Source organism: Scaptodrosophila lebanonensis, unplaced genomic scaffold, assembly GCF_003285725.1.
Source record: "Scaptodrosophila lebanonensis strain 11010-0011.00,11010-0021.00 unplaced genomic scaffold, SlebRS2 tig00001415-arrow-pilon, whole genome shotgun sequence".
Classification (NCBI taxonomy): Eukaryota; Metazoa; Arthropoda; class Insecta; order Diptera; family Drosophilidae; genus Scaptodrosophila; species Scaptodrosophila lebanonensis.
In genome coordinates, this window is record NW_022060742.1 from 11,997,425 (window position 1) to 12,021,769 (window position 24,345).

At 38.9% G+C, this 24,345-nt stretch overlaps 1 protein-coding gene across 9 annotated transcripts in view; it reads right to left on the minus strand.

The window, feature by feature from the left end:
- Nucleotides 1-24,345, minus strand: part of LOC115632156 (hemicentin-1) — a 123,421-nt gene that overhangs the window by 12,582 nt on the left and 86,494 nt on the right. For 6 of the 9 annotated variants that reach the window (XM_030529182.1, XM_030529184.1, XM_030529177.1 and 3 more), the window contains exons 11-22: nucleotides 21,937-22,118; nucleotides 21,641-21,816; nucleotides 20,688-20,819; nucleotides 20,509-20,624; nucleotides 19,557-19,941; nucleotides 17,997-18,126; nucleotides 17,817-17,912; nucleotides 17,594-17,752; nucleotides 17,432-17,514; nucleotides 14,868-15,048; nucleotides 13,162-13,191; nucleotides 10,534-10,674 (exon numbers count right to left, since the gene is read on the minus strand). In XM_030529182.1, the coding sequence (XP_030385042.1) occupies nucleotides 10,534-10,674; nucleotides 13,162-13,191; nucleotides 14,868-15,048; nucleotides 17,432-17,514; nucleotides 17,594-17,752; nucleotides 17,817-17,912; nucleotides 17,997-18,126; nucleotides 19,557-19,941; nucleotides 20,509-20,624; nucleotides 20,688-20,819; nucleotides 21,641-21,816; nucleotides 21,937-22,118 (1,811 nt within the window). Of the gene's footprint in view, nucleotides 1-10,533; nucleotides 10,675-12,738; nucleotides 12,751-13,161; nucleotides 13,192-14,867; nucleotides 15,049-17,431; nucleotides 17,515-17,593; nucleotides 17,753-17,816; nucleotides 17,913-17,996; nucleotides 18,127-19,556; nucleotides 19,942-20,508; nucleotides 20,625-20,687; nucleotides 20,820-21,640; nucleotides 21,817-21,936; nucleotides 22,119-24,345 lie in introns of all 9 variants that reach the window. The other 3 variants (XM_030529183.1, XM_030529180.1, XM_030529179.1) reach the window with 2 other exon arrangements.

Genomic DNA, 24,345 nt, shown 5'->3' on the forward strand with positions numbered 1-24,345 from the left:
CGTCAAAGCGACTTTACGATGTTTTCCTCGTGCATGTTATTTTTTATTAGATGATGGCAAAGTGAATATATTGAATACCTAAAACAAACTTGATAAGTAAAGGTGTCAGAATAACGCTTCTATCAAGTTTGGTGGCTCTTGGTGTTGAGGTCCCTAAAATCCAGACGTTCATACAGTCAGTCTAATATGGTTGGAATGAACTCAGCCTCAAAAATTTCTGTGTTTCTAAAAGCAAAAGCTATTTTGTAAACGCACTTAAATATCATTAAACTGATGTTTTTGACGCGAACAAACTTCGTAAAAATAATATTTGACTATTGAAAACCCAGATCTTTATTGCTCAACTACTTAGTATATATGTAACCCCAAAAGATTTCATTGCTCTTTCAGCTACTATTAGAGTGAAAATTGAGTTGCTGCACATAGAAGCCCAATTGAATAAAATAAATTTACCACTGCCGCTGCAACGGATGCCCTTGAGTCGATGCTGGGCGCTGAAGGGGGATGCTGTGGGGCAGGCGTTGCCTCGACGACGCCAAAAATTCTGTTGCAACACACCGCCCAGCAATCCGACGTGACTGCGTTGACTGTCGCGTGTGCCATCATCATTGGCAGCGTTGCCAGATTTCTTGGCACGTCTAAACACGTAGGAGAGGAACCGCGACATGCGCTTATTATTATTATTGCTGTTCTCAACTTGGTCTGAAGCTGGAGGTATGTCCAAGCAGGCCTGCGTCTCGGCCGCATCATTAGTTGCTGTTGCTGTTGCATGTGTTGCATCTGTTGGTTGCAATTGAGTTTTAGCGACTACTAGTCTACGACCACTATTCTGTCGCTCCATGATCGTTGTCACAGTCGTGGTGTTGGTCATGGCAGTGGTCGCGGTATTATTGGCATCTGTGACCTCGGTTAGCATTGTGCTCTGTGAGTTATTCGCACTGTCATTCAGCAGCACGGCACTCAGCTGTGCGGACAATTGGCTAGCATTGCCAGCTGGGTTGTACGGGGACTGTGGTGGCAATGGTGGCAGAGGTGGTGGTGGTGGTGCTGATGGTGCTGATGCTGGTGTTGGTGCCAATGGGACCGGCGGTGCCGGTGCATTTGGTTTTAGTGTCATGCGATTCACGGCCAAATTCTCTTTGGTATCGTTCCGTACGTGCAACATGACGCCGGGACGGAGGGGCCAGCGAGGCGGTGATTTGGGTGCCAAACATGCCAGCGTTTGTGCATTGCGTGTGGGCGGGGGCGTGGCCAGACTTGTCTCATTGTTGTTCTCGTTTGTGGTTGTCTTTTGTTGCTCTGGTTGTTGCTGATGTTTTTGCTGTTGTATTGGCAACAATGTGGCTGGCAACAGTGTTGTTGACATGTCTGCTGCTGCTGCTGCTGCTGCCGCTGCTGTCCCTGTGGTATCTTGTATGGGCAGTGCCACGCCCACTTGCGGCATGACGGGCTGATATGATAGCACACTGAGCGTATGCGTAATGTGATGCATTGTGAATGCGAATGTGATTGCGAATGTGATGTGTGCATTGTGTTAGAGTTTGAAGCGATTTGTAAAAAGCAGGCGACATGTCACGCACACACAAATACAAACAAGTGCAAACACATACATATAGTATATACATATATGACATGTGTGTGTGCGTAGATGCATATAGCAATACCATAGCGAACACAATGATGATTACATAACAAAGTTATATTTGCATGTGTGTTTGTTATAGTTTTTTTTTTGTTTTTTTTTAGATCGTTGGTGCACACAATTAGCATTGAATTATTTATTTGTTTAACATATGCAACGAAAGAAAGTTGGTTGAAAATACACAAATAAAATAAATTAAAAATTTGATTATATAGCAATAATATTTTCATTTCAAATATTTACAAAAGGCATGCAATTTTGTATGACTATCACATACTTGTTTTTACTTTTTAAATAAGCTTTATAATGGATCAATTAACTCAATAGCTTTTAAACAAAAATTGCTTGAAAGCCCAGAAAGTTTAGGTACATATTGATAATGCAGAAATATATGAGAGAAGCTGTTCATAGACGTATTCTATAAAATGTCGAAGTACCAGTTCAAATATCTAGGATCGACTTAGCCCATCTATGTATAATTGGAGTTGGCTTTTCGACTAATTCGATTAGGGGAGATTAACAATTTCAATTACGATTTAGATAAAGGTCAGTCCGCAAAGCGGATATTATATTGATCTTGAGAACTAACAATATAAATATTGGCTACGGTCGCCAGACTCCTGGCCGACTCTGGTTATATAAAGGCCCAGCTATGAGCAAGGAAATTGGAGATTGACAGATGGTTTTATTTTCCACTTTATGCTGACACCGCTTTTTCAAAGATATTCATTCAGAAACATTATGACTAACTGTGGATCTGCCAAGTAAAAAGTGTCAAAATCTAGACCTCACAGGGGAGGTTTGTGAACTTGTGTTATCCTTATCAGGTCAGTTCCACATTTGAAAAGAAAGGCAGCTTCTCAATTTCATGGCTATCTCTAATGCTTTGATAAGTCGTTAAAAGAACTCCTTATCAATAATTGATATCAATGATTGAATAACCGACAATATTGACAATTGACTGTTGGAGTAGAGATTTTTCAGGATTGCAGTAGTGGTGTTTGTTAATGGCAAACCACATCGTCGCTCTAATTATTTTTCACATTTTGTGCAACGGGTTTTTCTTAAAATCTGTTGGGCTTTCAAGACATAGCAGCATTTAAAAATTGAGAATAAAGTAAAAAGTTAGCAAATGAAAGCATAAAAAACACATTTAGAAAAATCTACGTAATCGATAAATAAAATTTAGCACTTACCTTTGCGTGGCGCTTATGGAAACTTCCGTATGATCTTTACCAATGAATCAAAATCATATGTTGTTGTCGTTGTTGTTGTTGTTGTTATGTGTGTAAGTGAGAGATAGTGGCACATGTTGATGGTGTTGATGGTGTTATAGTTGCAGTTGTTATTGTGTTTGTTGTTATTGTTGGCGCATATGAATAGAAATATATGCAAATGCAGGTCATAGAATCAACAGCGCGTTTCATGTGCGTTTTATGAGCGTTTCAAACAGCGTGTAATGTGGCAATTGTTGAATAGTTGCATTTTGTGGTTGTTGTTACATTGTTGCCGTTGTTATTGTTGTAGTATCAGCGAGCAATATGGCAATTATGAAGTGAAGCGAATTGAGACAGCAAATATATTGTGTTTTTTTCACGAGTGCGTGAGCGAGACAGCAAGCAAATTAATTAAAAATGTTGCAGGCACATATAAGTAGCAAGTTAAAAAAAAAGTTCAGCAGCAATTTGATGTTGTTGGTGTGTTAATGTTTGTTCGTATGTTTGTTCGTATGTTTGTTTGTTTGTTGTGGTAGTTAATTAGTGTAGACGTTTTTGTTGTTGTTTTTAATGTTGTGGCATTGTAATTAATGTTCGTTTTTATGTATTTTATAAAATTTTAATACCGATTTTTTTTGTATGTATGTATAATTTATGCCACAAATGCATGTAAGTGTATTGATATTCCATTGATGTTGTAGTTATTGTAGTTGTTGAATGCAGAGTTGTTGTTGTAGATGTAGTTGTTGTTGTGTGTGGTATTTGGCATGTGTTGTGTGTTTTTATTTAAGCATTTAAAATTGATGCAGCCAAGCAAAATTATGTTCACAAATAAGTTTTTGTTTTGGTTTTTAATTGAAAAAGAGAAAAAATACGTAATTATATTTAAAATTGAACAATATGACATTTTTTTTTTTAGTAATTTCTTTGTTGTTTTTTTTTTTTTTTTTTGTTAAATAAGCATTTTGATAGAAATAGTATGTACATTGTGGGCCATGAGCTGTTACAGGGTGTCTACATAATGCTACTTTTAGTTCGTTTTTTGTTAATGTTTATGAGCAGGGTATTCTTTCTGTTTCGGAATAATGAAATATTTGGTTTGTTTCAATGGATTTCTAAGCATTTTCTCTGGCAATTAAATACGTGGAAATTACATGATATGGAGCTTAAAATCTTCATAATCTTAGGATTTACTTTTCGGTTTTGAAGGCAAAGGGTAATAAATAGGGAACTAAAGATAGATCACAGATGCATTTATTGTCCGAATAATCAAGTCATATTTGAAATCTTTTATATACTTTGCACACACCCAGATAGTCAAGAATAACTTATTTCCTCTATAAGTTAAAATATTATCCTGAAGCAGATTAATTTCATTAAAATTATTTTACAACACCCTGTAAGAACTCATCATTATTTTATTTTTTCAGACAATGCATAAAAATGTGTAATTTGCTGTGAATACATAAATTAAAAGCTGCGAAAAAGCTTAAATGTGGGTAATTAAATAGCGAGAGCTAACTATAGGGCTTTAAATATTGCCTACTTAGTGGGGCAAGAAGGGGAAAAATCCTTTTTAAAAATGCCATTGGATTGGAATAAGCTTAAGCTGTTTTACACACCAGGGCTCATTGAAAATTATTTACTATTAATTATTTAGCAAACGAGAATGTACAATTTGAAATGAATTCAAACAGCTTATTAAATACCTTTAAGCGATTGTAAAATAATGAAGGAATTTAAAGCTGAACATGTCTTGTTTTGGCTTTAAGTCTTTTACTTTATACTTGTATTTATTTCTTAAAAAGGAAGATATTCTTTCTAGTTTTGGTTGAAAATGCATCTTAAATAATTTATCAATAACTCTAAAAACTGAGACAAAATCTCTGCTAATATATTATAATAATATTCGAATTTGATATTTCGTCATCAACCCTGGTAGCTGTCAAAGTGACTAGTCGACTTTTTATTGTGCGCTCCGTGAAAAATTGTAGTAAATTCCTCTTTTTCAATTATTTCGCGTATAGTGCGTTAAAAAAAAAAAAAAAAAAAAAAATCACCCGGAAACCTAGTTTCACCTTGGCTTTTTGGCAATCGTTTAGTATCCTTATTTTCTTGGATTCCAATCAACAATTAATCTGCTGTATGGGGCTGCTCTGCTGACGTATACACGTCATCGAAGCAGAGACAGCCCAGAATTTTTCTTCTTTGCTTGTTTTTGCAAGTCATCTTATCTCACGTAAATGAATGCTGATGAAGACTCGGCCGCTCTCGGAGCAGTTGAGGAAGTAGTCAATAAGCTGCCGAAGTACGTGGAGATGAGAAAAATGTCTGGTAAATCACCTTCGGAGCTGAGAGCAAAAATAACCAAGGACTTGCATATGTCAATGGGAAAACCATACTTAAAGCCGTCAAGCTCAACCAGTAACTGGATTGCCTCAACCACTTGTACATCGACTACAAGTACCCTAACGTTCTCTGTGGTGAACTCTCAATCAATGTATACTACAGTAGCGACATCAAATGGCAGTTTGTGCTCCACACCCGCCGTTGTGAGTACACCGGCTTCAATCACAAACTTAGTTGCAAATCCAACTCTGGACAAATTTTGCTCGTTTCAAATGTCAGTACCCGGTATTAATAGGAAGCGGAAAGGAGCCGTCGAGTCACTAAAATCGGCTCAAAAAAATAAGCCAACTCCTGTCAATACAACCCAGGGACAACGAACTGCGTCCTCCTCTCCGCCAGCGCTTCAAAATAATAGATTTGCAGCCCTTTCGGAAGAAGCTGATTCCATTATGGAAATGGAAGAGCCAGATTCCGAAGATCCATCGAGCCAGCAAAATGAAGCCAGCCGTTTCCAGCAGGGAAGTAGTATTCCTAAGCCTCCTGCTATATGTGTGCCACAAGTTAACAAATTGGATAAGCTGGAGGTGGCGCTCAATTCTGCTGTCTCCCCTGACGATTACGACATACGCACATCGAAATCTGGGATCTCGCGTATTTATACGAAGAATTCGAATGCGTTTCGTGCAATAATCAAATTATTGTCCAATCAAAATTGTCAATTCTGGCACCACCAGTTGAAGGAGAACAAACCCTGCAGATTGGTGCTCAGAGATATTCATCCCAATGTACCCAGGCAATTAATAGAGCGCACCTTTACCGACAAGGGCTTTACAGTTTTGAATATATATTGCCCCAGAAAACCGGACTGGCGTAACATTCAAATTAATGAGGAGGATGGTGAGGACATAAATAATGTCAAAACAAGACAAAATATGTTTTACGTTAACCTCCAGAACGCACCCAACGTTGCTGAGGCACTAAAAATAACTCAAATTGGTAGACACAGGGTTACAATATCAAAGGCCAAACAGAGTAAAGAGCTGGTACAATGCTTCAGATGCCAAGATTTCGGGCACACGAGGAACTATTGCCTTAAAAAGCCGGTTTGCGGTAAATGCTCGGGGGACCATGATACTGGCTCAAAATCATGTAACCTGAATGATAATGGGGAATTTATATGCGCTAATTGCGGCGAAGACCACATGTCGAGCTTCAGAGGCTGCAAGGTAAGAATTGATCTAGCCAAAAAACTTAAGCCAGCTGTGAGGTTGCCGAGAGATGGTCTAGTCATCGGTAGCAATAGGAGTTACCCAAACAACCAAGGCAATAAAGTACAGTTCATCTCAAACTCTGCTGTTAAGAGTGGCTTCTCTTACGCTGATGCAGCAAGGCCAATTGAAGGAAAGCGTACCATCGCGCCAACAAACCAAAACTCGCCCCGGGCACACATTTCCGCTGAAGATTGGCATCTAAACAATAAATTTAGTATGCTGGAAAAGGCGATTTTTGATCTAAACGCAAGAATGGATCAAATGTATAAGCTCATTCAGGAAAATATGGATTCCAATAGAGCCTTCCGTGACTTGGTACAAAAACTAATATCCAAATGTTAAATCCGCTGTTAAAAATCGGATTATGGAACGCACGGGGCCTGGTCAAAAACAATGATGAACTCAGGCTTTTCCTAAGTTCAAACTTGATCGATATCATGTTAATAACCGAAACGCATATGCGTCCTGGCTTGAACGCATATTTGCCAGGATACGACCAGTACTACGCTAATCATCCCAGTGGCACCGCTAAAAGTGGTTCTGCAGTCATCATTAGATCAAGTATCGCTCATTCACAGAATGAGCCAATTCTAAAAACAAGCATCCAAGCGGCCAGCGTAACTATAACGACGAATGGTGGAAGCATCAAAGTCTCCTCCCTATATCTTCCTCCCAATGAAGCTTGGTGCAGGGCCGACTTTGATCTATTGCTTGCAACCTTAGGAGATAAGTTTATTGTAGGCGGTGATTTTAATGCAAAACACCAATGGTGGGGTAATTCCAGATCTTGCAGGCGAGGAAGGTGTTTGCAAGAGGCCATAGCTAGTACTACTTGCCAAGTTCTTGCTACTGGAGAGCCAACTTTCTACTCATACAACACACGGCTTAACCCCTCTGCACTAGACTTCTTTATTGTCAACAGGATTGCCCTAAACAGACTCACCGTTGAAACAAAATATGAGCTCGCATCGGATCACCTTCCAGTAGTAGCGACGCTACATCATGCACCGCAATATAATCCCAAGAGGGAATATATTCTACCACCTGGCTCCCGTATTGATGTTTTTAAAGCCGATCTCGAAAGAAGAATTAACCTGAACGTCGAAATTAACAGTCCAGAGGATATCGAAGACGCGATATCAATCCTCATGAAGAACATTTCACTGGCTGCGTCTTCTGCTGCACCGAAAACTTTACGCTTGCCAACCCAACATAGTCAAGCTAGTCTACCACCAACGGCTGCTGCGCTCTTAAGCCTGAAAAGAAGAGTCAGGAAAGAATATGCAAGAACTGGAGATACTCGCATTCATCAAATCTACAAAAGACTGTCCAATCGACTGCAAAAAGAGCTTGCTAAAATCAGACAAGGCAGAATTGATGACATATTGGAAAGTGCTGGTCCAGATGCATCATTTAATTACTCGCTCTGGAAGCTTACGAGGCGATTCAAGAGGCTGGTCATCCCTAAGACTCCAATTAAGGATCCTACAGGTGGATGGAGCTATTCCAGTCAGCAGAAAGCTGAAATCTTTGCAAACAGCCTAGAGGAAAGATTTAAGCCTTTTGACTTTACAACAGCAGATAGGCGAAGGGTAGTCGAGCTTAGGCTGGAGATGCCATTCCAAATGGCCTTGCCTGCAAGCCCAGTTACACTGCAAGAAGTGGTACAGCAGATAAAAAATCTAAAGGTCAAAAAAGCGCCTGGAGAAGACCTTTTAGACAACAGGACGCTGAAACTGCTCCCCACAAGGGCTCTGCTGTATATTGTTTTGCTCATGAATAACATACTCAGGCTGAGGCACTTTCCAAACTGCTGGAAAATGGCGCTAATTACGATGATTCCAAAGCCAGAGAAACAGCATACTGAAGTAGATGGATATAGGCCGATTAGTCTGCTACCTGCCCTCGGGAAGATGATGGAACGCGTGATTCTGGACCGGATTCTCCAGCTCGAAGCCGTGACGCGCAGAATTCCAAAATGGCAATTTGGATTTCGAAGAAGTCACGGAACACCGGAACAGCTCCACCGTGTGGTCAACTTCGCCCTGGAAGCCATGGAGCAAAAGATGTACTCAGTGGCTGTGTTTATGGATATTAAACAAGCTTTTGATAGAGTGTGGCATGATGGTCTCCTCTGCAAATTGAAAGGCATGCTAACTCCTCAATTGTTTCAACTCATCGAAAGCTTTCTAAGGGACAGAAGCTTCAGAGTTGCTGTTGATGGAGTGAAATCCACGAGGCGCTCAATTTGTGCAGGAGTGCCCCAAGGCAGTGTTCTGGGTCCTACCCTGTATACATTATTTACTGCTGATATGCCTGCACCGCAAGAGATCCTTGGAGTAGACGAGGATGACGCACTAATAGCTACTTACGCAGACGACACTGCGGTGCTTACCAGATGCAGAGATATCGATGTAGCTTCGGAAGCCTTACAGCAGTATGTAAGTAGTTTCGAGAAGTGGGCTCTGAATTGGAACATTGGTATCAACGCCAGCAAGTGTGCGAATGTCACATTTACAACAAGGCCGTCGTCATGCAGAGATATCACAATGTTGGGGTCCACGCTCAGTCATACAAATTCGCACAAATATCTTGGTGTCATTCTGGACAGAAGACTCAACTTCAGCAAGCATACAACAATGGTCAAGCGATCGGTCATGGCAAAAGCCGGAAAGATGGCATGGCTGCTTGCACCCTGCAACAAGCTGTCTCTGCACAGTAAGGTGACAGTATACAAGTCCATATTAAGTCCAATATGGAAGTATGCGCTACCAATTTATGGCATTGCCGCTGCATCGAACCTAAATAAAATAAGAGTTGCGCAAGCTAAAATACTCAGAAAAATATGCAACGCTCCCTGGTATATGCGCACTAGGGACATCGAAAGAGACTTATGTGTCCCCAAGGTTGGCGATGTCATTCAAATGCACGCAAGCAATTACGAGAAGCGACTCGGCAGTCACCCCAACGCACTAGCGAGGCGGCTCCTGTCCAAACCTAAGAAGAGAAGACTGAAGAAGTGCCATCCAAAGGATCTCCCCACAAGATCCCTTGTATAAAATATATAATATATATCATAAAATATAATTTCATTTCTAATGTAAAACATTGTAAATATTGTATATATGTACATAGATATAAGTGCGTCCTATAGATGCTTACTATAGACAAGTTTTGTATTCCCTAACTTTCAACTAGCTTAAGCTGCCATATTGGTAGTAGAAAACTAGTTTAATAAATTGTATATATGTAAAAAAAAAAAAAAAAAAAAAAAAAAAAAAAAATATTTCGTGAAGGCACGCTTTAAACTGTGTTTTGTTTTATGGTAATATTTCTGAATCATCTTCTAAATTTACAGTTTTTTGAACTCCTTACACCTCTTGAATTATTTTTTACAGCTGCCTGATTAAATAAAATATATATTCTCTGGATTTTGAAATAACATAACCTGATTCCGAACGCTCTTTAGGTAGCTATCCTCCGCAGCTTTTACAAAATTTGCGCAATTATCAATTGGTTTGGTATTTTGAAAGGGTATTTAGCAAAGGTCATGCATCAAGGCAAGCGTTCACGGGTAAGCGAATCATGCAGTGGTTATAAGTAAAAGGCGCATGCTTTTCAATGGCGTTCTTAAAATATAATTCAAAAACTCAATTCTTTAAAGGATATATAATTTATAAAGAATACTCGATAATTCTGCACTCTTCTTAAACACTTCTGCTTTAGCCATAAGCTGGGATTAAAACTAACCGATAACAGAAACAGAAACCGAAACAAACAAACAAATACAAACACATTTCATTGAAAATATATGTAGATATATGTATATATACAAGTATGTAGGATACGGATATAACTTAAGCTCATTTTGTGGTTTGTTGTTGGTTCTTGTTGTTCTTTGCCTAAAACTATGCTATAATATTTTCATAATAAGTAGTGAACAACGACAACACTGAAATGCCGCAAAAGCGGCGATAGCAGCAGCAGTCGTTGTTGTTGTTCCTGTTGCTGTTGTTTTTGTTGAACTCAATGGTATTGTTATTGTTGTACTCACATTTATCCTGACGCCGACGGCGACGGCATATGCAAATAATTATGCAGCAAATAATGATGACGGCCAGCAATAATCCCAATATGGCGACCACCAGAATAATGAGCGTCGTTTTGTCCCAACGTTGCCACCAAGCCAATTGTTCTGTGCGATGATGGAAGCGGGGAAGAAAAAAGAGAGATGGAGAAAGGGAGAAAAAATACAAGTTGCATTAAAGTGTACAAACTATAAAGTCTAGGATACGCGTAGGCGCAGAGAACTTGAAAGCAAACAATTGTAACATTAAAGCACATGCAGCAAATTTCTTAAAATATATAGTACGTATCGGTGAGAGTGGGGATGTGAGTGACTTGCACCCTCTCCAAGCCACTGCCTGCCTACTTAGGCCAAAGTGAAGGACTTGACGTGTCTGCTCCTGAAGCTTTGGCTTACATCCGGCGATCGGATATGCAACTTTAATTTATCAACTTGTCACACGCTACTCGTTGCAGCTGCAGCCAAACTAGGCAGCGGGTCCCTTTGTTGCCACCATGCTTGTAGTTGGTGTTGTTATTATTGTTGTTGTTGTTGTTGTAAAAAGTGTGCTAAATTCTGGCACAGCTTCCGCCTTCCAATGCGCCTCACTGCTATTCCCCTTTGTCTGTAGTCTGTTGTCTGTAGAGTATTTGTTTTGTGGCTTGTGTGTTTGTCTGTTCGTGTGCCTCATTGTTTTCCATATTGCTATAATTCAGCTGTTTATCATTCAAACAAATGAATTGTCTTTGCCAGCGTGCAATGTAGTGCTGCATACTTTATGGCATTGTGGCGGTTCTGTAGTTTACATCTAAACCAACATATGTATGTATACATATGTATATATTTGTTTGTGTGTGTGTGTTTGTGTTCATGCCTATGTATGTCAGCGGCCTTTGTTTGCTGCGTTTATCTATTTGTTTTAAGTCTCTCACAGTATAAACACACACATATATTATGCAGATGTGTGTGTCGCATATGTTATGAGCTATTCATTTTGGCGTGTGGATTTTCGTGTCAACAACATTTAACAGTCAGCCGACGCCATATCTTATGCAATTAAACGAGCGTGGCAGCAAATGAAAAATGGCGGTTTATTGTGCGCGGCGCGTATTTGTTGTGGATTAGCGAAATGTTATTCGCCATTCATATAGTCTTAGTCGTGTAGGCTTAAGTTTAGCTTAAGGTCTACAAGTATGCATGCTCCATTTATAAATATTGTATAATGTTGTGTGAAATGAGTTAATCGTTGTATGCAGAACGTATGATATCAATGCTTTAATAATATACAGTATTACATACAAAGCACATGTTAGCTGACATATGTGTCGCCATCAGAAGTATATTTAATTTATTTTTTATGTAATATGAATACCATTAAGCTTTCATTATATGTATGCTAGTATGTATAATCACGTTCGTAACGTGTCAGCTCTAGCTTTACTGAAATGAATTTCTTCAAAGTTGGCCATATTTAAAAATATATTTTTCTCTTTTTTTTAAATTCTTTTACAAGAAATGTTAAACTTTTAGTAATGACTGCTGCATAACTTCAGCTCTGAAAAACATTCTTGAAATAAAAATTGGAAAAATATGGAGAAAGAATTTGGTCGCAATGAATTCAAGGACCTATTCTTCGTTAAATTGGTATAAAGTTTAATCAAAAGTTAACAATTCTAGAAATGTTTCCTGTGTTAAAGTGTAACATTGTTCTTCCTATAAATAAAACAACATAACCTTTTAAATAATTCCTTAAGAAACATTGCCGCTTGAAATATGAAGTATTTTAGAAATTCCAGCAATATCATTGAATATTCCAATTAGTATACTTGTAGAAAGTCTGTTCAAGTCTGTTTTTCTTTCGAAACTTGAACCAATTCTAAATCGAAATTCTCGGTAGTGAACAAAATTGGCCACAATAATTCAATAGGTTTGTCGAATAAAGTGTATTTTAATTTAAATGTTACACAATATGATCAAATACGGAAACGGACAGTTCTGCCTTTTGTATTTATATATTTTTTAAAAATACATAAAAATTGTTAATCATGTATATATTGTTAACATGATTGCTTATCGTTGCAGATTTCTGAAATGTTAAATGTGGGAATCTTAAAAAACCACATTAAAGCAAATCAAAACTATACAACACATTAAGCATTTAAGATTAATAGTTGAACATGCAAAGCTACTTACTTTTTGGTCGCACTAAAGTATTAGAAGCAGTGTTTAATACATTTAATTAGTATTTCCAATATAGCCCAGTTATGCAGGAGGGAATGAAATGATTTGTTTAGCAATAAAGGATGACAAATATTAATTGGTTAGTACATTTTGAAAGCTGTGGATTTAGATAGTTTTCGTTTTTAGTATAGAGATATTTCTAGATTACATTTAAAGAAATGTTTTATTATATAATCCCATTATTTTTCCGGACAACATTTGTTTTTGAGACTATATATAGTTGTTTTAAAATGCTCATTATAAATTCCTAACCTGACAGCTAAATGAAAAGTGGGAATGATTGAAAGGAATTTTTTGGAACACATGCCCATACTTCGGAAAAAAAAACCAAAACATCAAATCAACTAAAATTTGAATCACAGTTCCTGCATTTACCTCGCCACCAAAGATAAAGCGCTGAACCAGCTGTCGAAAAATCACAAACAGATAAAATTTTGAATATATAAAAAATAAAAAAATGGTGCAAACAAATTTAAAAATATTTGAAATTTAAAAAAGAAAAATTATTCGAAGAAAGTTTGTTAACATTTGCTGAGGTATATATGTATATGGTTTAAGAAACATGTTTGTTCATAAGCAGGGATAGCTTTGAAAATACGCAGAAAATTTACAAATAAAAAAAAGTATATATAGTTTTATTTTAAACAAAATATTGGTTGTCAACTAATAATATAACATTTCTCAAGTGGAATTTTGTTCTGAAATTTTGTAAAAAAAACCTGTTAAATAATTCGGTAACTACTTAAGTTTGTAGGAACATCTGAAAAGATTTTATGGATTTGCAAGATTTGTTTTGAGCTTTGTGTCAGAATTTAAAATAGCTTTTATCTTTAATTTTAAACCATCTGTTGAATTTTTGTTCTGAGATTTTTCTTGTTATTTCAAGTTATTTTTATAAGCATTGGGTTTAAGCGATGCATTTTTATTTGATGCTGTTGAATCTAAAAGCCGATATAAAATGTTAGATTTTTATTGCGCATGTACAATCTTTTTTATAAGGTACTAATACTACCTAATCAAATGCGACTTTAAAAATAGTTAAAGCCACAAAATTGCTATTGCAAAAGGCACCTAAATCCGAGGCACTTTAATTTTAAGCCTGCGGTCATTTACACAATGATCAGGCCTTAGTTTATGACCAGCTCGAACAAAGAAGTTGACGTGAATATATTTTCACGGTGACTGCGACTTTCGGAAATGCACTAAAACCGTTCGAGTCGTTGGCCCCATAAAAAGGCGTTGATGCTGCAGTCAGAGTCAATCGCAATTCAATCAATGAAATCAAATAAAAAGTGGCATAGTAAGTTGCCGAGTGCTATTCAAGTACTGAAGGTATCGACGTATTTACTTGCGCACATTAAAATGGGGGGGAAAAAATAAACTTAAGAGAGACGAATTCACGACTTAAGCAGCTTAAAAAATCCACGAGAAATCAAAACGAAAAAAAAGTGGCGAACGTAAAAACTGATTTCGGTGGCTAACCGGAGACAAAGGCAATGCAAACGAAGACGACGAAGAAGAAGAAGAAGAAAAACAGAACAGAAAAAGCACAAAAATCAATTTCCGTTTGTTGTAATAAAACGTGAAAAATGTTGAAGTAACAACAACCAAAGCAAAAAGGCTGCAACAGCATGGTAAGGGGGTGTAGGGGCGTTAAAAGATTCGACAGCTGCAAAATAAAATCCAAACAGTTCCCTAATTGCCACTGTCGACGGTCCTGGTCGCATCAACTGCTGCTGCTCGCCATTTGATGCAACAACGCATAAAAATGGCGGCATTGGGCAGCGGAAGCAGATGAAACAAATATTGACAGTAATCAGCTTCCGACATTGACATCGACATCAACATCAATATCGACATTGCCATCAACAAGGACAATGACGATAAGAAAGAGCACCAACTCAGCTGCTCTGGTTGTTCTCCCGCAACACCCACTGCTTTGTTTTAGCATTCATCTAACTGCGCCTGAGAGCATGCTACAGTTTTTTTGTGCTGTTTATGAACTACATCAGTACAAGCACATACATACAAGTACATATACGTATACACATACACATACATATACGCGCACAATTACTCACCAGCAACTTCAATCTCACAGAAGGCACCCGCACCGACCGTATTGTTGGCCACACATCGATAGGTTCGTGCAATTGCGTAATCCTCTTGCAGTTCGTAAAAGCTCTGGGAGGACTTACTGTTGCCGCTGCCCAGCCATTCGACGGTTTCATTTTCAGCTTTAATTGACCATGAAAAATCGGCCTGCAAAGAGTACGAGAAAAATACATGCATTTATATTTTGTGTTTTGTAGAGAACAGAGACTGAGAGTGGGGCTAGATGCTTAAAAGGGCGACTCGACAGGTGCGTTTCAGTACACACACTAACACACATAAATACAAACATACTATATGCTCATACGCACACAAACCAACAAACAAACAAACAGACACATAGACAAGTCAAGTGCTTGTTGTACTTTTTGTTGCTTTGTCTGTCTGAGCTTGTGTCTCGGCTTAGCCCTTTCGTCCTGCTCTATTGGATTTTTTGCTTTTGCTTGCCTGCACTTTGATTATTCAGGTATTTTGCTTTTGCTCTTCATATTTCTCGTTTTGTTCTTGTTGGCTTCGTTGTTGTTGTTGTTGTTGTGACTGCTGCTATTTATGTGCCCAATACTCAATACTCAATGGGCATTCGGTACAGTTGCTGACGACGCATTTGCGAGGCTTTGAAGTCTCCTTAATTGGCATTGCGCCAGTGTCAAGTGCAGTTTGAGGCTTAGTTTTTGGGTCTTTTAATTTCTTTATGCACTCAGCACGTCTGTACGTCTGATGTGTATGTATGCGTGCTAAAAGCAATTTAGATGGCATTTCCATAAATGCCCCCTCTTGCGACCAACTTCTGGCTTCTATTCCCTAATGATAACTATGCGAAAAGACTTCGTAGAATAAACATTTAAAAAATCAGATTTAAAATATACATTTTTCATTAATAGAAGTATACGATTGAAACCGATTTTTAAAATATAAATATGCAGCATTTTAGAATGTTTTTTTAAAAGTTTCAAATTATGGCTGTATACTCTTTGAATTATTTAATATTTTTTTAATTTTTTTAACTAATGATTAAAATAAAGCAGAAAAATAATAATTGCAAATATTCGAAAAACATTTGAATATGATCTTGAATGGGGGGGGGGGGGGATTTTCTTTTATTAACGGAATTACTTTCAAACAAATTGGATTCAAAAATGCAGCCAAAAGACACATACATACATACATGAAAAAGGAAAAATATTAAAATAAAAACTGAATTGTCTTAATTATTTTCTAATTCTAATTTCTTATTTTAGTCAGTCACTTATTGGCTCGACTACTTGCTCAGCAGCATTTGAGTTCTACCATAGTCACTAGTTAGTCAACGGAAGTTTCCTCTACTGCTGCTGCCAAAATACAAGTTTCTAAATAATTCTGATCATAGAGAGATTTCGTATTAGCTATGCCGTTTATTCTGTAAATAAACCACAAGCATGTTTCTCAATCGAGTGCTTCTTCTATAAGCGGGCTAGCGCTACCCCAATTCGACCTAAACACATCAAATGAATTCTACATTAGCGTCTTCACTACCCACTTCCTTTTTGAAGTTGTTAGGCCATCGTTAACCCCTAGCTAATACAAGCGGGTTTTTAATAGCTTCGGGCAATCTTCATTCAAAATTTACAAGTTTTCTTTCGCAATTTTCTGGCGTTTGCTACAACCCTTAAATCACAAGATACAACAAAAATTGGCTCTAGCGATTTTCGCTGTGAAATTCAGACCCAAACCCAAACTGAAGTAGCCAACCATAGACTGGTTATTAAATTTTAACTTTACGCCAGTTGAATAATTTCCAATCAAATAATTACAAGCCACTGACTGTGGCTATGCGTGGCCATAAATCTTTTGGCCGAACATGCACCCCTTCTTCAATGCTGCCTTCGGTAATCACCAACGTTAACTCAGCCGGTGTACAAGCAAATGCAATTGCAATTGCAACTGCAGTACACTGAGAGAGGCGGAGTGTTGGAAATAAAACCAAAATAAGAATTCTGTAGCCAAGTCGAACCGAACCGAACCAAACCAAACCAAATGCTGCACTGATTTATGCGCCGCTGGAAACAGAACGAACTCCCGCTGAACTCGCGCTGTTTGGCAGTCCAGCGAAAAGGTAAACTCATGAAATTGAAAATTCTTGTAGCTGCCTGCCTGCCTTCTGCAAAAAAATGGAAGCAAAAAATACGGAAACCCCAAACGTAAAAATCGTGCAAACGAGCAGACGTGCAGGCATCCAAGGGCTAAGGCAGAGCTGAAGTTTTTAATTTTTCCTTCTTTTTTTTCGCCCACTCCCATTTGATTTTTTTATGCGCCACAATTGAAATGCTATCGCTATCGTTATTGCCATTTCGATGGCTTCCAACCGAGTCCGGGTCATGGAATGCGACGGCATGCGGTGCATGTGAGTGTGTTCAAGGGTGGGCTGAAATCTTTCTCTAGTCGGTGTTGGTCCGTTCATGTTTACTGCGTGTTGTTTGTCTATTTGCGTGGCACCCCTTTGGTGTTGGTGTTGGCTTTGGCGTTGGGGTTGGGGTTGGGTCGCATTGGCACTTACCTCTTCAGGATTTCCGTATGCTGTGCAAATTAGTGTATCCCGTTCATCGATCTCACGCCTTTCGATTTCGCAACGCGGCTTAACTGTGAACACATAGGCAAGAGGGCAAGAGGTTAGAGGGTTAGGACTAGAGGGTTACGACCCAACACCAGATTCACTCACATTGTACATCGATGACCGTTTCCGCTGTGCTCTCGCCGTGCTTGTTGAAGGCCCGACAAGTGTAGATGCCCGTGTCGTTCCGTTGCATGGCCGTATTGATAATCAAGGCATTGCCCTGCGTAACCGTCCTATTCTGGAAGTGCCACTCATAGAGGGGCTCTACAGATACATGAACAGATATTACATACTCTGACAAATCAGCAGCAGCAGCTTGTCAACTTACCAGGATTAGCTCGTGATTTGCATATGACACGTCCCGGTATGGTGTCCTCCTGCACGTAAACAATATTTTCGGAGACAGTTGTGTTGGAGGGCGCATCTGTTTGGACATAGTCGAAAGGAGCATTTATTTATAATACTACTCATTGGGTCACAAAATTCCCCCCCTCTTTGCGATACTTACATTCAATGCTGAAATATGTGGCGCTCTTGATGCCACCGCCTACTGTGTTCCCCGTCGATACGCATGTATAATTTGCATTATCCGCCTCGATGTCGAATTTTTTATTGGGCCAATTTGACATATTGAAGTGCTGTAATCAGTTGACAAACATAAACAGTGTTACACACACAAACCCACACATTTATACATATATATACAAGTTTAGATACACATAATGGGAATTGAGTCTCTGATGTTCATTTTTATTTGGGCTGACAAGGACAAGATTGGCATTTTATGTTTTTATTTATTTGTTCGTTTTTCTGGTTTGGTCAGATGCCGAAAAAAGACAAATTAATTGGGATTTTGTTTGTCACAGACTGAGATTTTTATTGCCAAATTTTCTGCTGCTTAGAACGAAATTAACTATAATTTGAATATGCGGGAACAGACTAAGCCTGAATTGGGGACAATTCCCGTAATGGAGACGTTTATGCTTTACGAAATTGATTGATGGCTTAAGCTATTGGGGAAATGATATTTTAACATAAATGCCAGTGCCAATGACATTTCATTTAAATTATTTGAAATATTCTAAAACAAGTTTAGTATAATAATGATTAAGGTATGACATACACCCCCTATTTATATTTAATTTCAGTTCGATTGATTTTAAATGCTTTTCATGCGATCTACGCTTCGCTATTAATGGCGGATGTGTATAAATTAATATTTATTTATAAACATTTTGAATGTTTTTTAAATTTGTTGGGAGACCACATAATGTTAGTTTATAATCTAAGGCTGCCTACAAAATGCTAAATAATATGAAAATATAAGCTTGTAACTGTAACTATAAAACCCAAACCTATCCCTAACAACATTTCCGCATATAGCTCTCATTAATTTTAGCAGAATATTTATTTTATTTATTTATAAATTTGTTGAATGTTTTTTAAATTTGTTGGGAGACCACATAATGTTAGTTTATAATCTAAGGCTGCCTACAAAATGCTAAATAATATGAAAATATAAGCTTGTAACTGTAACTATAAAACCCAAACCTATCCCTAACAACATTTCCGCATATAGCTCTCATTAATTTTAGCAGAATATGTTGCATCCCCTATGTGCATATATTACAATTGTAGAATACGAATAATTTTGGTATCGATTTCAATTCGGCTTTTCCATTTCCTCAAAAAAGCTTTGCCTGCATAGCTTGTTTAAATGGAATCCTCAACCAAAGGTTCAAATGCGATTCATTTGGCACAAATTGGTAATTTTGCAAACAAATCCCACACACACACACACACATACATACACACACACGTATACAGAGAGAGAAAATCCAACCCCCCTGCCAATAATGCAGATGAACACAAATTCATTGCTAATGCAATGCAACCAGACCATCAATCAAGCTACAAATCTCTTAAATCCGGCAGGAATTCACCTCAACGTCATTACAAAATCAAAACCAAACTCACGCTCAAAATGTCAGTGGTTAGCGCAGACCCCTTTCAGACCTCTTTCAGACCCGTTTAACCCAAGTATGCCCGCTGGGCGTGCAGTACTCACCAGAACCGACAGCATGCTCTCGAAATCTCCGGTTGCCGGCGACGCATCCATATACTTCTCCTTGACAAAGTAACGCGTATCATTCTTCTCGATGGGCACACCATCCTTCAGCCAGGCGATCTCGCAGCGCGGCACACACTCGATGCGACACGTCAGGTTGGCATTGTGCGAGGCATGCAGCATGCCTGTGTACGGTGGCAAATTCTTGATGAAAAATGGTGGAGCATGTACTTCCAAATTGACTGTGGCCATTACGCCTTTGCCGCCCTCATTGTACGCATAGCAGGAGTAGTTGGTGCGGCTGTCCAGACCCACCGGCTCCACCGTCCAGTCCTTGGTCACAATATCCGTCAGCGGACCGCGACCACCGCGCAGCCAACGATATCTGTTGGGTTGACAGAGTGTTTGAGCCGTGTAGGTGAATTTGCCCATTTTGCGGTAGAGTGCAAAGGCGGAGGATGACGATAACCATGACGATGACGATGGCGATGGCGATGACGATGACGTGGGCGATGGCAGTGATGAAGATGAGGACGATGTCATTGTGGTTGTGGTTGTGGTTGGTCGACCACCCGTATAGAGGGTTAATATTTGTGATTGTGGCGTGTAGGTGGTAAGCGTGAGCAATGTACAAAGGGAATGATTTAAATGTAAATCAATTAGAGCATGCGTTTCTTTAATTTCGCGAGCTTGGCCAGCGGCTGCTGCTGCTGTTGCTGCTGATGACGTTATTGATGTTGTTATGTGTGGAGCGTACAAAGCTGGGTTTTCTTGTTGTTTTTGTAGGAGCAAGGCCTCGAAAGCTTCATCAGCTTCGTGCGGTTGCAGTGCTTGGACGGTGTGGAAGGCAATTTGTGTTGGTTGTGACGGTGGTGTTGCAGTTATTGTTTTGGTCTTTGGTATGGGTGTTGTGGATGTGTTGTTCTTGGTGGTGGTATCATGCGCTACAAACCTATTTGATTCGGGATAGCCCGGATCATCCACCGAGCACGAAAATATTACACTCTTCTTTTTAACAGCAATCAGCGGGAAGTGGGTGAGTGTGGCTGGTCCAGGCTCATAGTGCACCTGTAGAACAAAATAAATAATAAATATTTTAACTATTCTATATTATTTTGAGAGCTTAAGCACCATTAGTTCCTTGTCTTCGCTCCGAGGGCCCCAGCCAGCGGCATTGTAACCCTCGCAGGAATAGTTGTAAAAGAATCCACGTCCAATGCTTTCAAGCAACAGCTTGCTGGGATCTATGTGGCACAAGTCCTCCTGAAAATCGTAAAAAAGGCCAAATGAAAGTGTTCATTTCATATTTGTTTTGCTTTTCCTTAGAGATACTACACATGTCATTTGGTCTTCTCTCATAGTTTTTTGTCTTTTAAGCTTTACGCACTTAATATAAAATGGATGTCAAATTTTCCAAAATTATGTCGCATTTTAGATAAAAGTGGTTTTAATTAGGGTTGCAGGGTAATTCTATTATTCCTAAACAATTTTCGAAAACAAAGATTCAAGGCTAGATGACTCGGTAGAGTTTCTCATAACGAACGACTTGGAACACTTTGGATTAAGAAAATCATCAACTATTTAAATGATTACCATTATATTCATAATAGTTTGGAAATAGAATGGCAGAACAGTTATAATTAACAACTCCAAAGACGAATGACAATACTCTAGTATTTTATTTTATGGAGTTCGCATTAAAAAAATATTAAATATATCAAAAAAAATCGCCTCTATTATTTACCCTATTATATATAATACTTACAAAAGTTCTATAAAAAAAATATAAAATGTTAACACAATCGGTTTATCAGTTTTATAATATACATATCTTTATATATTTATTGAAGAAACAAATGAACTAATTTATTGGCAGTAGGTAAAATCTTTAAAAAGTTGGGCAGCTTTTATTTTCATTTAAAAATGACATGGGTTTATTTATCTTCCGGTATTTGTGAGTAAATTGTATGAAATTTAACTTCAAATTGGGCAAGAGCATCCAGCTGGGAAGGTTTACTTATTTGCAACAAACATGTGCTCCAATGTTACAATTTGAATTCGAGAATTCGACATCGATTACTCACCCTAGTCTCCTCGCAGTCAGGTAGCTCCTTGAGCAACGTGGAATTGGCATACCAGCGCACTTTTGTCAGCACGCCGGGATTAGCGTCTAGAACGTTGCAAAAAAGAGTCACATTTGACTCGTCGCTCTCCTTTACCGGTCCCTCGGGTATCATGAGCACCTCGACAATGGGCACATCTGAGACAGACAGACAGATAGACAGACAGATAGATGGACAGACAAAGGAGGGAAGAAGCCAGATTAGCAGTTAGTCTGAGTACTCTCAGGCAAAAATACTCCATTGTCTTTGGCACTTACATTGAACATCCAAGTCGATTTGCTGCTCGGAGATGCCTTTGCCAATCACATTGGAAAGCTGGCACGTATAGTTGCCAATGTCCTCCTTGTCCGTGGATTTGATGACCAAGGCAACGTTCTCCGCGTTGCCGCCCTGATAGCGGTCCGTGTCGTTGACATTCACGATGTCGCCATTGCGATACCTAAACAGAAAGAACAAAAAAATGTCCGAGAATTTAGTTAAAGATTTGATTTAAAGCGTGTTGTCTGCCGCATGACGTTGCGTGGCATAATTTAAGGCTCCTACACTGGTTAGTGGAGCAGTAGGCAGATCAGAGCGGAGCACACAAACGCATTTAGTCATTTATTATACACACAGCACAAACGGACACAGAAAGGCAATGCAGGAGAGGGATGGAAAGGGGAGGGCAGCGGAGGGAAGGGGAGAGAGAGCAGCCACTGTTGATGCCAGCTTGCAAAGCTATTTAAAATTTATAGGCACGTTTCATTGTGTTTTTGTTTTCATAACAACTTGCAAATCCCCACTACATAACAGGAGTGACACAGCCAGCCAACAATAGTGGCTAGGGAGAGTGGAGGGCAGAGAGGCCCTGGGAGGGCCGAATTCAGGCTCTGGGAATGTGGTCTAGTGCCAACTGCTGTCAATGTGCCGACTCACAGTTGACGCAGTTGACGTTTTGCAAACTTTTCAAGTCGTCGAGACAACGACAACAAGAATGAAATTATGTCAAATGCCTTTGTGCCGATTGCCTCAGTGCCACACTGCCTGACTGCCTGACTGCCAACCTGCCTTTAACGGCCGCTTTACTTTAGTTATTTATTTTTTTAAGTTTTTTATTTTTCATTTCACCCGCCTTCTTCAGTCTCTTTTGCATAAGCCACTGTCATTCTGTCATTGTTATTTCTCTTACTCTCATTGTTGTTGTTGTTCTTGCTGTTTTTTGGCAAGCCTTCTGTGTGCAAGCGTTTTAAAATCTACTTACAAATGCTGCACAATTGGCAGCTGACAGTTGGCAGTGTCGTTGAAATTGAAGCCAGAGACTGAAGATGGACTGGCACTTGGGGGGGTTGGGTTAAGTGAAAACGTTTAAGGTGTGCTAAAGTAGAAAGGAATATGGCGAAAAGGATTTGGGATTCCCATGCAAATTATTCAGTTTTGTATGTAAGAACACACTATGTGTGTACTACTACTTACAAGTGCTTGCATTTTCTCCACTTTCAACACAAATGTTCGTAAACAAAAGATTTATTATTTGATGATTTTTTACAATGCATCATAGAATTTAAATTCAAGCTCACTGATACGGTCTTTGAATCTGAAGTAATTTATTGTCTACTCGTATACCAGCAGATAGAAAAATTTTCGCATTTAAATCTACTTTTCTAAACTATATCGAAATTATAACCGGCTTAGTACATCATGCTTCCTAACGTCTAACCACTCCAGCACTTTTTAAACCAGAATGATGCAGGCCGTCCCTATTGATAAACAGTTTTCACTTTTTTTTTTTTTTTTTTTTTTTTTTTTTTTTTTTACATATATACAATTTATTAAACTAGTTTTCTACTACCAATATGGCAGCTTAAGCTAGTTGAAAGTTAGGGAATACAAAAGTTGTCTATAGTAAGCATCTATAGGACGCACTTATATCTATGTACATATATACAATATTTACAATGTTTTACATGAAAAATGATTATATTTTATGATATATACTATGTATTTTATACAAGGGCTCTTGTGGGGAGATCCTTTGGATGGCACTTCTTCAGTCTTCTCTTCTTAGGTTTGGACAGGAGCCGCCTCGCTAGTGCGTTGGGGTGACTGCCGAGTCGCTTCTCGTAATTGCTTGCGTGCATTTGAATGACATCGCCAACCTTGGGGACACATAAGTCTCTTTCGATGTCCCTAGTGCGCATATACCAGGGAGCGTTGCATATTTTTCTAAGTATTTTAGCTTGCGCAACTCTTATTTTGTTTAGGTTTGAAGCAGCGGCAATGCCATAAATTGGTAGCGCATACTTCCATATTGGACTTAATATGGACTTGTATACTGTCACCTTACTGTGCAGGGACAGCTTGTTGCATGGTGCAAGCAGCCATGCCATCTTTCCGGCTTTCGCCATGACCGATCGCTTCACCATTGTTGTATGCTTGCTGAAGTTGAGTCTTCTGTCCAGAATTACACCAAGATATTTGTGCGAATTTGTATGACTGAGCGTGGACCCCAACATTGTGATATCTCCGCATGACGACGGCCTTGTTGTAAATGTGACATTCGCACACTTGCTGGCGTTGATACCAATGTTCCAATTCAGAGCCCACTTCTCGAAACTACTTACATACTGCTGTAAGGCTTCCGAAGCTACATCGATATCTCTGCTTCTGGTAAGCACCGCAGTGTCGTC